The sequence below is a fragment of the Clinocottus analis genome, unplaced genomic scaffold (assembly GCF_023055335.1).
Source record: "Clinocottus analis isolate CAN_PGR_092001 unplaced genomic scaffold, fCliAna1.0.p SCAF_17, whole genome shotgun sequence".
Classification (NCBI taxonomy): Eukaryota; Metazoa; Chordata; class Actinopteri; order Perciformes; family Cottidae; genus Clinocottus; species Clinocottus analis.
The window spans coordinates 7086782-7104819 of record NW_027175898.1 but is presented as its reverse complement, the minus strand read 5'-3'; the positions used below and the strand labels follow the sequence as shown (position 1 = coordinate 7104819).

General features: G+C 41.4%; 1 protein-coding gene across 2 annotated transcripts; it reads right to left on the bottom strand.

The window, feature by feature from the left end:
* slc35f4 (solute carrier family 35 member F4) lies at window positions 1-16304 on the bottom strand. Of its 2 annotated transcripts, none has more exons than XM_068580678.1 (7): window positions 16058-16304; window positions 3067-3367; window positions 2323-2542; window positions 2095-2220; window positions 1816-2008; window positions 1227-1316; window positions 1-660 (listed from the first exon to the last, which is right to left on the bottom strand). In XM_068580678.1, the coding sequence occupies exons 1-7, from the start codon at window positions 16284-16286 to the stop codon at window positions 419-421; spliced, it is 1401 nt and encodes a 466-aa protein (XP_068436779.1). In that variant the 5' UTR covers window positions 16287-16304; the 3' UTR covers window positions 1-418. The 2 variants fall into 2 exon arrangements, with proteins under 2 accessions (XP_068436779.1, XP_068436780.1); XM_068580679.1 differs by lacking the exon at window positions 16058-16304 and adding an exon at window positions 7857-8391.
* Between the last annotated feature and the right edge of the window lie 1734 nt (window positions 16305-18038).

The following is an 18038-nucleotide window of genomic DNA, read 5'->3' as shown; positions in this document are numbered from 1 at the left end:
TTTTATATACTAATCAGACTTAAAATAATACTCTTATTGATACAACTCTAAATAAATATCATAAATACATATAAGATTGAGCCAAATTGGCCCTGCCAATATTTATATTCACAGAATACAGTCCACAGAGCAGGTCAGCTCTTGCTTTGGGTACGTGCGAGGAACAGGACTGAGCGTGGCAAGTGTTTTAAGAAAGTAAATAACACTTTCCACCCTTTCAATTAGCAAAATCCATGAATGTCGTTCTTTTCTGCTCCTGTAGTGAAGTGCTGGAGACAGAGGTGCATCTCCAGAGTCTCCCTGACAGTGAGTCCACGTGGAGCCAACACCCCGCCACACCGCCTGGGTGGGCAATGGAGGAGCATGAGCAGGCAGGGCTTTAAGACTGGTTAACAGAGGCCAGCAGAGCTCAGCCATGTCATGCCAAGGGAATGGAGACAGTGCCATTTGCTCGACTGCGGCTTCGAGTGTTCACGCTGGACTCCGTTAGCTCCTCGCCGTGTTCCTCTGACTTCTTGTCTGCAATTGTGGCCAGGAAACGCAGAGTGACAGAGTCCCACTCTTCTGGCAGCAGCAGGAGCAAGAAGCCCAGGCAGATGATGCAGGTGGCTGCCAGGCGCACCACACTGAAGATCACCTCATGTTTCAAAACATCTACGGCTACAGCAGGGGAAAGAAAGACAGAAACAAAAGAGAGAGCCGAAGAGCAGGAACAGGAAGGGAGGGCGGGGGAGAAGCAAAAACAAATTGAGATTAATTACATAAAGTAAGATAAACCACAAGACTCTGCGGCTGTAGGGGATGAGTGTAGCAAATGCGGCTTATAATCAGCACAAGCCATCTACTTTATCCTCTATGTCCTGCGGTCTGGGGCCTGGGACAAGATGCCGTAACCCACTGACCTTCATACGGTCCATCGTGGTTAAAGAAAAGAACTCGTCTGCATGCATTTAGTGTCGCCTTTGCAACCGGATCCTCCCTCAGCGAGAGAATAGTTGCAGGTTCTGTTGAAGCACATTGACGATTGGGTTTCCAGGACGAGAGAGGCAGACTTGCTGTGTAATCTGTTTGCTACAGAGGCCCAAAGTGCTGACCTCTCAACACAAGACCACAGCATGTGGGGCCATTTACTCTCATTTTCACAATCATATTCATTCTCACCAAAATTAACGAAAAAAATAATAATCGGTAAATTGGAGGTCTTGAGCCACATGAAGAAACCGTACCTGCATTGCCCGGAACACTCAGTAGTGTCCCTATAGAGATGAGAATGGGGTACGTCAGCACCACACCAACATGGACCAAGATGTTGAACACTGTGGGAGACATTGGAGTATGATTTAATCAGAACTGATGCAAATGGTTGGGCAGGTAGTTGATTGCAGAATCCTGTTTCATTTATTGTTTAGTCCTGACAGTAAACTGAAAACATCTGTTTTTGGACTGTAAGTCAGAAAAAAACAAGCCATATGTCCACCGGGGCTCTGGGAATGTGTCAGGCCTATTTCAATATTCAATGTTATAGTTTCCTATTAAAGGTAAATGTGGAGTTTCTTTAATTGAATACTGAGCAATGTTTTCAGTCGTGAGTCCATTTTGTGTGAATCATGCACATGATTGCACACACAATACGTTACAGTGAGAAGAACTAAAAGTAACACATATAGTTGGTTTACTCCACAAGGCCCCTACACAAAAAGTATGAATAATTAATACATAATACAACATAGCTATTAGCTGCAGTCCCAAAATGAATTCAAAATGCTTTTATAGAAACCCGCTCTTCTCTCTAAATGGTTGCTCATGCACTCTCACCCAGCCACAGTCCTGCCAGTCCACACAGGTATCCCCAGGGCAGCGAGGACAGGGAGCCCCAGTGCTCTACTTTGGTAAAGTAGAGGATGAGGGGCACACAGGAGATGAAGATGAGATTAAAGAAGCCCATGGTGGAAAGGAAGTGAGCCACTTCTCCAATGTTGGCACTGCCCAAGAACATCTTAAACAGCACCTGGATGATGAGGAGACAACTGTTAATTTACACTTTACTTAAAGCCAGAACAAAAGCAACAAGTGATTCGAACTGTGTGGTCTCACCTTGTAGAGAGCTGATGTGGAGGCGGACCCCACAGCCAATGCCACGCCCACAAAGGAATCGCCATGAAAACCGTCAGCATAAGCCATCATCACAATACCTGTGATGGCCATGATGGCCGCTACAATCTGCAGATAGAGACTCAGAGCCATCAGTGGCATTGCTACTCCTTAGCAATAACACAATAAATTATTAACATATCATTATAATTGTTGGTGTTTTATACAGACCCGAACACCCATGAAACGGTCCTTCAGAACAATCCAGGAGAGGAGAAACACGAAAGCTTTGTGGCAGCAGTAAAGGGCAGAGACATCAGTGGCGGTCAGTTTCTTCAAGGCCATGAGGTACAGGTAGTTGGTCAGTGTCCAAAGGATAGAGAAAGGTGCTGTTCTCTTTACGAAAAGCTTGAGCGTCATCCCATCCTCCCCAAAGAGTTTGCTGCACTCCCTGTGTGAGAGAACAAACACAAAGGTGTCCAAAAGTGAGTGTCAACCTGTTTTCTATTTGAAACCGCATATTTGTTTGTCAGGCTGTTAGTTGTTGCTGTCATGAGAACTACGCTTTGAAGATGGAAATGTTGGTTGCTTAGTTGCCTGGTTCCACGTGGACAGTCAGGTATTTTAAAATGTGTTCCAGATGAGTGCAAAGAGCAGCAATGCCTCCAGGGGGACACCATTAGAGCTTTAATGGTAGACTAGTAACTGGCTTCATGTTCTAAGTTAACAGTGTGATTACTTCATTTTACGAAACATAAATACAACAAAATGACTATTTCTCTTTATTTCGGTGATGAACTTCACTGACACATCTGTGCATCTCCTCTCTTTCTGCTATCGCTCTTTTTAGGTGGCAGAAACAATAACTGTGGCAAGCACTCATACTTACTGCTTACTGTAAAAGGTTCTCAGGAATCTATTTGGGCAGAATGTAAATGTTTTCTGAATTGAAGGATCATTTTGTTTACAGTTTACCTGAACTTCTGGATGGGCGTCTGCTTCTCCCGCGTGGTAACCACAAGTCCAGAGTAGTAGATGGGGAAGAAGAGGATGTTCCAGTTGCTGCTGAACCAGGAGATGAAGAAAGGACAGGAGAACGACTGGAACGTCAGCTTAACCACCTGCGTGGTACCCACCCAGGAGGAGGAGACACACAGCACCAGCAGAAGACCACCGAGCACCTTCAGAACTGTGTTGGTACATGTCTGGTAGGACTGGCTCTCTTCGCTGGTCTCGCTGCCTGGTGTCTCTGCTTGAGACTCTGTTCCATCCTCTCCTGATGGGAGACAATAGGAGAGAAGACAATAACAACACATGCATTGCAGCATCTGTACTTCAACGGACAAAGAAAAGAGAAAGCCTCAAGTATGAATATATTTTCTGCTGAAATTGTGCCTTTATCTAGATTATAATTTTAAGATCTCAAGGCTTTTTTTAAGCCATGCTAGCAGCACTCATGATCCCCAGAAGACTATCCTCCTGACGATAGTTGACATTTGTTACTTTAGTTAAATCTTTGACAGCCATTTGTGGATTGTGTTGAGAGGATGAAGCCCTGAATTTTCCTGTAGAGCCACCATTTATGGTTTTGAGGGAAATATCTCAACATGTCAATATCTCTCATGAATTCCAATAACTTTAATCAGCAGGTCTAAATTAAAAGTAGTCTAATATGGTTCATGACCAAAATACCTGCAAAACAAATTGCCTGAGTTGGACAAATGTTAACATGCTAAACTTAGATGGTGGGAGTAGTAAACATTAAACATGCTTAACGTCGGCATGATAGCAATGCCTTTGTGAACATGTTAGCATGACTACATTTATAATTCAGTTCCAAGCCCAATACTCCCATGGATGTGCATACGTACAGCCCCACAACCTTGTTCCTAAATCATTTGTATAAACCCAACAATGCATATTGTGTATGCTTTGTGTTCCTGTGCATACAGCTTGTGTCTCCCTGGCCACGGTCCAGCACATAAGCGTCTATTGATCAACTGCCTTTGTGATCACTATCACAGTTTGCATGTCTTGCTGTAAAGGCGCTGATCTGTAAGGCAAGGCTTTATTTAAAATGTGTTGGGTTAGCATGGTGGCAGTGCATGTCATAAATAACTTTGACGCCTCATGATGCAGCACGAACTGTCGGCCCACACGCATTGTAGGCAGGTGTGCACAGAAACCTGATACCCAGAAAGCAAGAGCAAACCTAACCACATGACATTCCACGAGAAAGTCATGTCAACCTTGGCAGCCACTGTTTGGACTGTATAAATTCCTGCTGTGGAAATGTTGCTTTTGAGACACATTGGAACACGGAAACAATACTTTTATGAAGTGAGTGGGAATGAGGTACGATCTTACCCGACAAATAACACAAACGTGCCATGAATATAAATAAATAAATGGGATTTTAATCTAATTTAATTTCTAATCTAATTGTATGCCGCCAGTGCCACAGGGTTGATCTGGCCGAGTGTCTTAATGGACTGCGGGACTGAACGGCGTCCTCAACTGTGCTGTATAATATGTGAAGTGCTGTGTGTGTGGGAGCGTTTCCGGAGAGAGCTCAGATCCATTCTTTAACTTTCGATAGTGTGATCAATTTTCACTGGGGCAGGAATAAAAGATGACATGTGCTGGATGTTTGCTGCCTGTGCTCTCTGTGCTAGCTCAGCACGTGAAGCTCTGCCATTTACACCACGGCCACAGACACCAGAGCCCCGCGAGCACTGGAACGTGTACCCGTAGTATCTCCCCTTTAAAATAGCGGAGCATCTCAGGGATGCTCATCATTGCATCTGATATGTTTAGTTTGTTAACTGCCATAAGACCTCAGCAGGAAGACAAGCGAAGGGACTGCAAGTCACTGACAGGTTTAATGAAAGTAGATCATCTAAATCACTATGTTTTAACCTGAAGAAATCTAAAGTCTCTCTGTATCTACCCTGCAATAAGTTGATAAGTGTATCTTCTAGAGAAACTTCTTTCATTCACTAAATAACTCAACAGTCTTGCCACTCACTTTATAAGCTTGATGAATGAATGAATGAATGAATGAATGAATGAATGAGATATTATCAGGCACTCAGTAAGAGTATTAAAGCTAAGTCCTGGCTGTAACTGTTATACCCAAGAAATAATGATGATTATAAAGTCATAGATTTCCATCACCTCAGTGCAGTATAGAGGAAGCAGTACAACACTACAGTGTAAAAATGACCCATGCCATGTAAAAGCCATGCAATTAAAATCCTCCACTCCTATAGAAAAGTGATATACTTAATACTATTTGACATTATTAGGCTGCTCATACTGATGTACGAGTGCATGAGTATTCTCTGTAAAGTAACCAATCATGTTTGAATTTGTTTTAACTACTTAGTTCAGTCAAGTTCCTCCAAATAGGCAGAAGACAAATCTGAGCAGTCGTCAGGACATGACAATGGGTAGAGAGAATAAAAACAAACTTCTGCTTTATACTGTTTTTGTCAGATTTTGGAAAATTCTCAAAAATAAACCCACATGAAAAGTTTAGGGGAATAATAGAGTTATAACTATGTCCATAAATGTAGTGGCATAAAAAGTACAATGTGAAATTAAGTTGAGTAGAAGTATAACAAGAAGTATAACAAGTGCTTGGGTTAATGTAGACTACCTCGTTACTGTGTCGGTGCAGCACTGGCCTTGAGCCGGGCCACACTGCAGAACTACAGGATTTACAAAGCCACGTTTGAAACAAGAGACAAAAATAACCTTCAAACAAGAATAAGTCACAATGAGTCCAGTCAGTCCACTTTAATTCATTACGGACTGTGACTATCACCTCAGAAAACTCTAAGTTCAAATGTTTCACCTTGTGGTATGTCCCAGTTGGGAGCAGATTTACAGAATCTGGTGAAAGCAAACTGTTCAACACCGATACAGTTTATTTTCTAAAGGGACCATTAAGGGATTTGGTATAATTCTTAATTAATTAATCTAATGCACCTGCTGGTTGTTCACTGGAAAACAGATCTGATGTTTCTGCAAGAGAGAAGCATCTTTTTTATTCCTTTTTTTCTTTATGTCTGCCTCTCCTCTTCCACCAAGCAAGATGGTTCGTGTTTCATGGCACCGACAAAACCTAAAGCTTTTAGTGTTGGATACGGGCTCTTCTGTCCAGAGGTAAAAGCCACTACAGGCTGATCTGGTGCCAAGATGCAGTAATATTATAACTCTATTATTCCCCTGCCTCATAAAAGCAGCTCTCGTGGCCAAATGCGTAATCTCATAATAGGCAGCGTTATTGCTGACTAATATTTCTGACTAATATTGCTGCTAAAAAGTTGCAAAGGGAAACATAATGCCTTTCAGTGAAATACTTCAATAGAAAAAGTGCAATTTCAAGTTAATTTCAGCCAACTCAAAGAAAGTGTACTCAAATGATGAAGATTAGTCATCAACTACTTAGACTTATTCATTGTCTGAAAAAATTTGATGCATAATTATGTGCTATTCATCTTTCATATAAAGATGATAATGATGATGATTCAGAATAAAACAGTTTTTGTTTAAAAGTCATCACAAATGAGTAAATGCCTAAACATTCAAATATAGACTAACACTAACATTAGAGTCAGAACATCTGCTTAATTAAAGTATGTGACTACATTTGAGTTTAAGATGTCAGTTGTTTTCCACCTTTGTCAAAGCAGCATACACATGATTTGACATTTTAAGGCTATATTAATGCTATTGCTAACTAATACAATACCTAACACTTGAAAATAAACTAAAAAAAAGTTAATATTCATACATGAAATAGTTGAGAGCTCATTATGGCTCGAAAAAATAAAAAAAGCGCCATGCCATTTCATTACAGAAATCACAGTGTTGCACAGGGTCACTCACTATACTGGCACCCATTAACAGAGCTTATTTCCTCTGTGTGACGCAGCACGCTGCTTGAACCTAACATTTCAATCCATTCTGTGTTTTATCTCCACCACTGACACTGCATGCCAGTGACACTGATGGATGGACCGCTGCCAAATCCAATATGAAGCTCACAGTCACGTCTGCAGCATTATGATGAAGGCGTACTGCGGGTCAAACAGCATCTAAGTTAGGTCTGAAGATGTGACATGGTCATGATGATGCTGATGGAAAGGTGATCAGCGGTCTCACTCTGTTATCTAACATCTTTGAGGAGGGATGTAGGTGAGGTTCAAGGCGTTTAGGGATGCTCAGTTGGATGAAGGAAGAACAAGTGAACAGAATAAACAGATGTGAAAGCAGCTGACCTGGGCTTGTACGGTTTTACTTTCACTGCTGGGCGGCTAAAAACATGATGCTGCTACAACTATATTCCTTCTCTCAACACATTAAGTGCAAGCTGAAAACTGAAATGATACGAATGTGTTTTTTACACGAGCTAAAGGTCTAAAGGTCCAAAAATAGTATAATTCAGCAGTTGGTCTTTAGATTTAATTTCTGATATCACAAATTCAAAGTAAATGTAGCAAAACACTGATTTAGAAAGAACACTTTTGCATCCCACTACTTGTATTGCATATTGTATGCCAATGAATTACACATGTGATGCCTCATGAGAAATTATATGTTGTCAACTGTAAAAGCTGTGAAAAAAATGCAATAAATATAACTACTCCTATCTGAGCTAACGATGCAATTAACTAAGTTCATGCTAACACACACATGAGAATATAAATAGTTTAGTTTGAACCATGTACTGAGCCTCTCTGGTCCTTTCAGTTTACCTTCAGAGATGGGGCAGGTCAGGACCTGAGTGCTGTACGAGCTGAGAGGAGCCACTCGGGCTGAGTGTTTCTTCATCCTCCACTGGGGGCCCAACACGCTGTCCTTCCTTGGGAAGTGTGTGTGTGTGTGTGTATGTGTGTATGTGTATGTGTATGTGTGTGTGTGTGTGTGTGTGTGTGTGTGTGTGTGTGTGTGTGTGTGTGTGTGTGTGTGTGTGTGAGAGAGAGAGTAAATACGTCCGGGCTGCTGCACGCTCAGCAGCTCCTCCTGCTAGCTCCTTGCATCCTCAGACTTAACTCCTCCGCTTCTTCTTCACGCTCTTGATGGCCCCCCTCCTCCCAGATCTCTGTCAAACTCTTCTGTCTCTTCTTCCCAGCACTCCGGTCCTGACTCTGCTCCTCCCCAGCCCAGCGACTTCACTGTTTCTGATGATGAGACTCTGGTTCTCTCTCAGTCTGTCTGGATAGTGACACAGCTCAGTGGAGGTGCAGTGAAGTAGAAACTCTACTGTTGCACTGTCATGCCGGGATCCAACGCTGCCACTGTCTCCAAGGGAGACTGAGCTTCAAGTGTGTCTGGCATGGCGCAATCACTCCCCTCATCTCTTTCAGTCCTCCCCCTCCTTTTTTCTCTCTGTCTCACTCGCTTTTCCCCTCCTCTTCTTTCGCTCCACAAATCAGCAGCTTTGTTTGGAAGGTAACCAAGCAGCCCGTGCTAATTATGCTGTGTTAGCTGCTGTCCCCTTCTTTTCTCCCTCCCCTGCCCTCTCTACCTGACCAGGCTCTTCTCCCTCCTCTCCTTCCTGTCTCTCTGCACATACTCTTGTCCCCTGTCTTCCAATGACTATCTCTTCTTTGCACATCTCTTGCTCTTCACTACTCCTTGAGGGTCAGATTATTAGTCGAGCTCTGTCCTGTTGCTTTCACCACTGCAACATTGTAAAAAACAACCATCACAGACATGACAAACCTGTCACTGAAGTAATCTAGTGCTCTAAGGGGTCAGGGAGCCTCTGCACACTCACACAATAATATTACACATCACTACTATGTTATGTTATACATACATGCTACTTTCAACTTCTTTTCATCAAACTTGCTTTTCTGTGTTTGTATATTTCTACTATAACATTAAATCAAGAATAAATGTGTGCAACGTAATTTGCTTTCTCCATAACAGTGAAAGAAAACCGCCCAGCTCGGGTGAAAAGGCTCCGCCTGAACAAATGCTATATTTCATCACGTTAAACCATCGTACCATTGTAAGCTGTGGTGCCTCCTAACTTTTGTTTAAAAAAATCTGAGCAGGACATTTACTGTTAACGCAGTGTTTTTACATTAAATATTTACATTGTGATGATACTACTTCAATAAGAGATTGCAATACTGTTTTCCATCACTGTTGTACAGTCAAAGAAAACCCTTTCATCAGCAGAAGGTGTGGACCTGAGGAGGGTCAGTCTGAGCCTCGCGAGTGTCCCTCGGGACTGTGGTCGAAGTTTCCATCTCAAGGAAAGTCCTGCGGCCATTGTATCTCCAACTGTGGTTTATCTGCCTGAAGAATTAATGGACCTATACTGCTTGGGCCTTTACATAAACACTGTATCAGTGTCTAGTGTTTGCATCCCGACACATAAGGGCCTGCAGCCTGGAACATGATCTTAATATAACCTGTGCCATGATATGCTTACACTCTCACAAGACAAATCAATACTCGCCAAGCCAGAAACAGTAGCGCTATGACCTGAAACAGAAAACGCACTCAAATTAACATGCACTGTGGTAAATGTCTATATCGGGTTGTTAAGAATACTAAATGAGTGCTATTTTACTGTCCCTTTTGCTCCGGGCTTTCTGTCATTATATCAGTATCACCATGCCCCTCCCTTCCTGCCTCTCCAATGCTCATCAGCCAAATTTCTGGCACTTCCATAGAGAGCATAGCAGATCAGAGTACTTCTCTGTGTATTCCTCAGGCTGTGTGAGACAGCACAGTTTGTGTTTGCCTGAGTGCTATATAGAAGAAAAAAATGCAGAGCCATGTATAAAGAATTCAAAATTGAGGAGGCGCTTTGAATAAAATTTTTTAAAAAGCAACACTCTGTTGTCATTTTGGTAAAATGCCACGGCACAAGCAGGGTTATTTCCCATGGTCTGTGAGTGTGACAGAATGAGTGCAATACAAATGCATTAAGTGTTGTTGTGAGGATGAGCCTTGATTAGCCTTGAAACAAATGTTTGGTCAGGTGTAAGAAGGGGATGAGCTGGGGGTATGGATCCCCTGAGACAAGGAGGGTTAAACTTAAAAATAGCCCTGCTGATGATGAGTGGAGCCAACAGCTAGACAGGGAGGGGACAGAAAAACAGTCCAGTCAGCAGAGCCCAGGATGCTAATCACTATCAGATTAAGAGAAATACCCGGAGACTATGGTTCAATTTCAAATTAACTCAAAATGCTTGTTCCTTCTCTGTTGTGTATTTTTCTATTGTTTGAAGGTACTTTTAACATGTCTTAAGGTCTTTGCCAGCTCACAAGTTCACTTGTATGTTTTGTTTATTCTTTCACCTCAGAAGCTGTCAATATTAGCAGATTATATTATAATGTTCGGCCTCTTCATTGATGTGTGGCCTAAAAGCATCGTATCAAACAAAACGTGTGCACTTCTAGGTTTAACTCTATAACAGCACAACAAACTACTTCCAATTGACCATTACGTTGAATTAATTCCTCTGTAAAATTTCAACAATTTCAACAAAACTCCAACATCACAACCTTCTATAATCTCGCTAGGTGTAAATAATAAACAGGAAACTGAGTGTATGTGACACAATGGTGCTGTTGCATCACAGATCAAAGCACAATTGTACCCAAACCTCTCTCATTACTCCATAGCAACAGTGCACCTTGCGTGTGTTGATGCACTTTCCCAATTCAGGCTCTTTTTGTCATTCAGATTAACCAATGCTCCTCAGTTTATGGCACGAGCTCCTTTGTCTTTAGCCATCTCTTTTACTCAGCACATCTCAGTGAGGACGAGGTGCAAAGGCGGACGAGAGATGAGAGACAGAGGCATGGATGTTCTCTGCAGCTGAATCTAGTCGTATACACTGGAGACTGGACAGAACCAGAATCAAGTCCTGACTGTTAGTTTTCACTCAGTGGACCTCGTATGAGCCACTCAACTCAATGGAATTAGAAAATGGGGACATCTACTGGTCAATATGGTGGATTGCACATTGCAACAAACACCACATTTGCTTTACATATATCAACATAATTATCCTGCACACCCACATAACGGGAAGAAGCTCAGCTAAAGCTCCTGATCACATTTTGTACCTATATTGGACACAACTACAACACCAAGAAATAAATAGAATCCAACAGCATTTTATTTACTCTTTGATCAAAACTAACTGAACAAGCAGCCAAAGGAGAGAAGAAATAAACTTCATATAACAATAACTATAACAGAATGCTTCCAAAGATAATGTATTTCCATTATGCAACAAAGGGTTGCACAACAAAATGCAGTTATAGGCCATTTGCTAAGCAAGGAAAACATACTCCTTTCTCTCTAATTTATTTAACCTGCATCAGGAGAAATGTAAACAGCAACAATACAATACTTATCTGGGAAATATGGCCACGATTTTCACATAAAAATTGTTCAATCAGGTAAAACACTCAATCAACTTTGACTATGTTTTAGCTGAAACATCATTGACGTAAACTGAGTCCATCTCCTCTAGTCCCAGCAGAGTCTGCTGTCCTCTTTTCAAGTGCAGCTTGTAGTGCTGTATGTCAGTGACACATTGTTGGGCTGCCCCCGACAATTCATTGCAATTCACTGCTCCTATATTGTATTTATGTGTTTCACCTCCGAGTTATCATTATGTTCATTGCACACACAACAATGGCAGCTTCAAGCAGCCAGAAGCTCTATGCTGTACTCTGTGGCCCTGTCTGTCTCTCCACAAGGCAGATCCCCACCATAGTGAGGTAATTATGCAGGACCTGTCTGAGTTGATAGTTTTTATTGACTTAGTAATTAACCAAAACAGGTACAAATAAAACATCCAATAACTATCTAAATGACTACATACATGGATATTCTGTCTACGTTTTTCAGTGAGTTTGGTGAAATAACCCTTTAAGTTAGCACTCAAAACGTAGCAGATTTAAAACTCCTGTGCGGTACAATCAATCTTTTTTTTTCTTTTTCTTTTTTTAAATTACGGACAATTTGACTTTTGCAAACAAAATGAGCAGTAGTATAACAGTGTATTGATCTTTCCAGGTACTAAGAGTACTAAGCACCACATTTCCTGAAACATGTACCCCCATTTGAGAACCGCTGCATTAGAGTATGAGGGCCACTTTATTGTTGTTATTGGACTTGCTGACCACAGGAGGGCAGTGTAGGCTGCTGATAGCACTGCTGCTGTGCGCATGATGGAAAGGCCATTACCAACCTTTCACATATTGTGCCCTTCTATTATGTAGTATTACTTTTGTTCGCAGGAATTAGCTTGCACGAAAACTTCCTCCTGATGTGCAGTACTACAACATACGAGCCATATCACGGCATCATAGTGGCCTACAGGTCAGCAGTTCTGTAACTCCCATAGAGAAATATTGCAGGCATTTCTCAGGTTTTTGCTCATTCCCAGGCACATGTGAGACTAACAGCCCTCCAGGAGTCATTCAGGCAAAGCTCATATCCCATTCGACTCTAGGCTAGTTATAAATAGCACTTAGTGAGCAGGCATGGGAACGGGACAGTCCAAAATAAGTGCATGCACATACAGAATGTTTCAGGCAATGTCGAAGGAAGACAGTGAATTCACCTGATGTAAACGCAAAACTGCAAAATGAATTACCAATCAGTACAAGCATGAATGGATTCAAAGGCATGTCCATTTCTCTTTGTTTATCTCTCCAGGCTTTCTCTGTACTGACATAGACATGGCAACATACCCCATTGTGATAAAGGGTTGTATTTCACGCCCTTCCTTCAAAATGCTCCTCTGAGTGCCGCTGTGTGTTGTTGTTGTCTTAGTGTGAGTCTGGCAGTGAACTACACAGGCACAGAGCTGAGTGACACTGCCACTACGATCACCTGTCATCTCTCCTGCACCACACCTATTTACACAGTGGGGATGCCAGCACTACAGACCTGCCCTGTTATAAATTGGCTATACTCAAAACATGGTACACAGCACATTATTGTAATAGTTTTGCAGGAGATGCTACGGAAGCAATTTCTGCACACGGCATTGTTGTTTGCTGCGGCAAAAGCTAAGTGGTTGCTGTAAGAATATGTCGTCTTTTCTTTTTTCTGATTTTAAATACATTTTAAAGACATTTTTCTCTGAGGAACTAGAGTAGCTTGCTTGTTAAGAATGACATTGACCTTACTTTTAGTATTGTATCATGACTGTATGCATTACAGCTCAGAACCTGTCACCAAATGTAGTCCACACTCCCCCTTAGAGGCATCTTCTAATTCAACGCAGATGGCAAGTGTCAATTATAAACTGGCACCAGAATCTTACTAAATATATCATTACCCCATAGGCTTGGCAGGGTGAGCCCACTGTTCTATTTACGGGCTTCTTTGTTAACCCTCGTGGAAAATTATATTCAGCAGATTGAGGGATGTGTGATTTTCAACTCAAGGTTTACAAATATGTGAACAAAACAAAATGAACAAAGTTGACACTTTCAGACAGAAAACAGCATTAAACAAAAGTGACTTTTCACATTCTAGTTTCTGAGAATAAGTGGAATACATTTAAGAGGAATACGAGCTGGCCTTGCCACAGTGACAGCGCCAGCAACAGCATGTTTAAGAGCTGTGCAAGCAGGAAAAATGGTGACAAGTATGCTGCCCTGAGGAATACCTTCTGTTGACTCTGGCATGCATAAAACCATTTGATGGATAGATGGAGAAATGATCTAGGGCTATGCATGACATATTTCATCAGAGCAATGGGAAATGTCTCTCAGATCAAATAACTCCTCAGCTCGCGGATACACTGTTTTTTTTTATCGTTTTGGTGTGGATGCTATTACAATCTACAGCTGCTCCTTATCCCTGAAATGACTCCACAGATGACACCCCATCTTTCATGTGTGTCTTATTCAGTATCCAGGAGGCATGAGATGGTCGACAAAGGCCTTCGAACAAAAGTTGCAACTAACTGACATTTATTGAGTCCCATAGTACATTATCATAAGAATATTCAAATCTTTTGTTTTGACCAACAAAGACAATGAAGACATTCATCTTTCATATGTATCAAAGAAAAGAAGACATTTTCTTTTTTTGTGTGCATTTTTGCTAAAAAAAAAGACTAAAATTATTGGCTGTCGAAATCGACTTATCCTTCTTATTAAGAACAATACTATCTTAATTTAAACCTATTCATTCAAACCTATTCATAACCAATGACGAATTCAGGCTTTCATAGTCTCACAAAAAATATCACATTAGAAGTCTTAATTATCTTAATTATAACTTTCAGTACCCGAGCCAAAGCTGTTTCGTTACACAATATCAGATGCAATTGAACTGTTTAAGCTGTTCAATCTGTTTTTAATTTAAAGTTCTAGGTCCCCCTCCTTATTCTTCCAAAAGATTAATCTGGACGAGTAGATCTATTCTCAAATGAAAGTGTGTGATTGCATTCATGGTTAATCTACTGCAACTGACACCTCTGATAAATCGGAGGCAGTTAATGTGAGACTGCCTCATTACTTTTTCCTCAGCCTCAATCTAAAAAAACATTGAGGTGTTCTCAGCTCATCTAAAAGAGCCTCGGCTGAAACTGATTGAATGAGGCCCAATCTGCATGTTCCTTTCAGATTCAAAACAAGTTTGTCAGAGTAATGGCTTGTGTCACAGAGTGCCAGGGTTTGGTTTAGTATAGGAACGTCATGACATTACGGGTACATCTCTTTTCCAGAAGTGTATCTCTAAATCATGATTTTGTAGTTATCTTTTAGAGAACAGCCAGAGGGAGATGGCGAAAAGTCCAATTTATTGAAAGTGTACAAGCAGCTGAAACACAAGAGACTCACAGCCAGATGACCGAAGATCTACATTTTTGAAGATATATTTAAGAAAAGCATCAGTTCAGCTCAAAAGAATGAGGACACCATGCAATGAATCGGTCATTTAAGTAACACAGAGGTGATAGACTTCTCTAATGCCACAAATCCTGCTCTACACTCTGTTCATTACCATGACGCCATTTGTAAAAACACACATTAGCTGTGCACAGAATATGTAAATGTTTGTTCTTTTCCCTTGTTACAATCCAATACTTCAACACAACTGGAGGGCAAGACAGAAAGATCATCCCTGAACAAAGTGCACCATCAGCTCTCTTCTCCACGCCATTGTCTCTGAGTCAGCAGAATTCAAAGCATTGCTCCACCAATCACGACCACGTTGACACATGAACATTACAGAGAAGTTTACAATATTGAGGCGCTGCTGCTATATCTCATGCACGCCAGCAGACAGCTGGTAATATTCACACACTCCCTGTTTGTCATTGGGAAAATTTATTGTTTTAATTAAATATTTGGAATTCCATACAAGGCCGCCATGTAAGTCATTGTTTGCAGAGTTCACCAACACGATGTGGACAACATTAGGCGACAGTTTAAACAATTGACTCTGAAATTGAATTTGAAAAAAAGCCAGAGTAATTAGTGGCCTGACACTTTGCACAGCCTGATTTCTCTCTCTCTCTCTCTCTCTCTCTCTCTCTCTCTCTCTCTCTCTCTCTCTCTCTCTCTCTCTCTCTCTCTCTCTCTCTCTCTCTCTCTCTCTCTGGCATGATTGACAGCCTGCTGGTGCGTAATAGCCATAATTAAAACCCAATTAGCTAAGTTTACAAAAGTTTAATGTGTAAATACATTATTTAAATTATAACGGATTTACAAAGATCGGAATATTTGCATATTGTTTCTTCTTCCCCAAACCACTGGCGCAGACTATATTTTAGCTTTTGTGTAACTAAAAAAAAAAAATCCACTAATGCATAGGCTTTTTATTTCTAGCATAACATTCTCATAAACATATGGTGTCTCTCATTAGCGGCATCGCACACCTTGGAAAGAAAGGCGTGACATTGTCGCATCCACTGATGAAGCCATCAGTGCACTTTGCCTGCTTTGCACTCACTTCTATGGCTGGAGTAGCCCGGGTTGTACCCGTAGTAGCCGGTGATCCTCAGAATCCGGTCCTCGATGTCGTGCACCCCGTTGGCTGTCACTTTGGCGCTGCCGTCCACGACGACAGCGCAGCTGCCACCGGTCGGTGTCGCCTTCCCCGGCAAGTGCGTGTTTATCAGGGGCTCCAGCCGGATGCATGGCTGGTCTCCACTCTCCAAAACACTCTCGGTGCTTATCATTGTAGGTCCGAGCGGACAGAGAAGAGAAGAGAGCGGGGATGAGCCCTGATCACCATGCGAGGGACCCCCGGGGCTGCATCAACAATTAACAACAAGAGGAGGAGGACATCCAAATCCACGTCCACATTCCTTCAGTGAGGTTCCCGGACGCAGAGCAAGGTTATCACACTCCAGGAGTCTGGCAGGCACCAAACACTAGGGGGCGTGGCATTACTATCACATGCTTTGAATTCAATTAGGAAGAGAAAAAACTTGGCTGTTGCCACCTGTCTGGAGCAGGAGCCAACATTAATTACAGCTTTCGTTTGAACACGTTTCTAAAAGACACAACTCTTTATGGCATTTGACATTATGGAATTATGAGATAAAATTACTGTGTTTTATTTTTTATAATAAATGGACTATGTGCATTTGCAGGTCAATATAATTCAGTATAGTGTGATTCTCTTCTGTGTTGATTGAGACAGCTATCTGGTATTTTTGTTAAAAGCTTTGATCTTTGGTCATTGTACCTCTATATTACTTTAATATCGCTGCAGGCGCTGGTGAAGATAAAGTGCGTTTGGTATCGCTGTGATATTCCTGTAATGTTTGGTTTGCTTCTTTTTTAAATGAGCGTTATTGATCTAAAAACTTCTTCTCTCTCTTGTTGGCTCTCAAAATAAACCATCTGAAGTTAATTTGTCTGCAGTTGTTTTTTAGGAAACAAACATGATGGAATATATCTGTAAACTTAGATCTGCAGAGAACACTTTATTTTTAGCTTTCGGTCTAAAAGGACTTCAAAGATCCAAATAAATCTTAGATTGTCATTTAACCCCACACAAAAATATCCAACATGATCACCAATATTTTTTTCTTAAGACACTATTTCCATTCACTGTTTCTTCCGGGTCTCTGCCATGTTTGTGGACTAATGCTGCTCCTTCTCGAGCTCTCTGAGATGTTTCCATTTGCTGTTCTCAATAAAAAATGCATGTGCTTTTGAGAAAACAAATGTGGCACAGGTTTGTTTCCCACACTGGTTCACATCTATTAACAACGAATAGGGTTATTTTTATTTTCATTACTTTTTCTGTCAGTATAATATAAAAGTTGACTGATATTGAAGTTTGTGCATAGTATTTTATGCCATAAATAAAGTTTTTCTTATCATTTTCAAACGCATATTATAAAATGAATTTTATTCTGAAGTTAAACCCAGAACAATCGCCTTCCCTCTTTCCTCTCTTTTCCTTGGCCACAGGTTTTCTGGCTGGCTCGAGAAAGCTCCGCTTGACTGGATCCCCCAGCTTGCAGATGCTGCGCAAAAAAAAGAAAAAATCAGAAGACTGGGCTCCAAATCCAATAACACAAGATGCAGTATTTCAGTGCCTCTCCGATACGCCTCTTTCCAAGTCCTCCACTCTCTGTGTGAAATCGATTCCCAGTGTGTGGAGAATTTGCGCCCCTGTTGGCATTGTTGTGCAGACACATGCTTGGGTTTATGATGCCCTTGGACTCCAGAAGTGCTTCCTCCCCCTCTCTTACTTACTAAACCAATCTCCACCTCATGTTCTTTTGTTTCAGTTTGTGTGAGCTCCAAAGCACTTATCTCACACGTTCAGTTCAGGGACAGCTTTGTGGCTACAACAATGAAATGCCAATGCCCAGAAAGTTTCTCGACGCTTTTTGAGAATTGCTAATTTATTATTGGACACTTTCTTACAAGTTTGTGCCGCTATACAGTCCAAAAAAAGTTTTCTTCTTTTG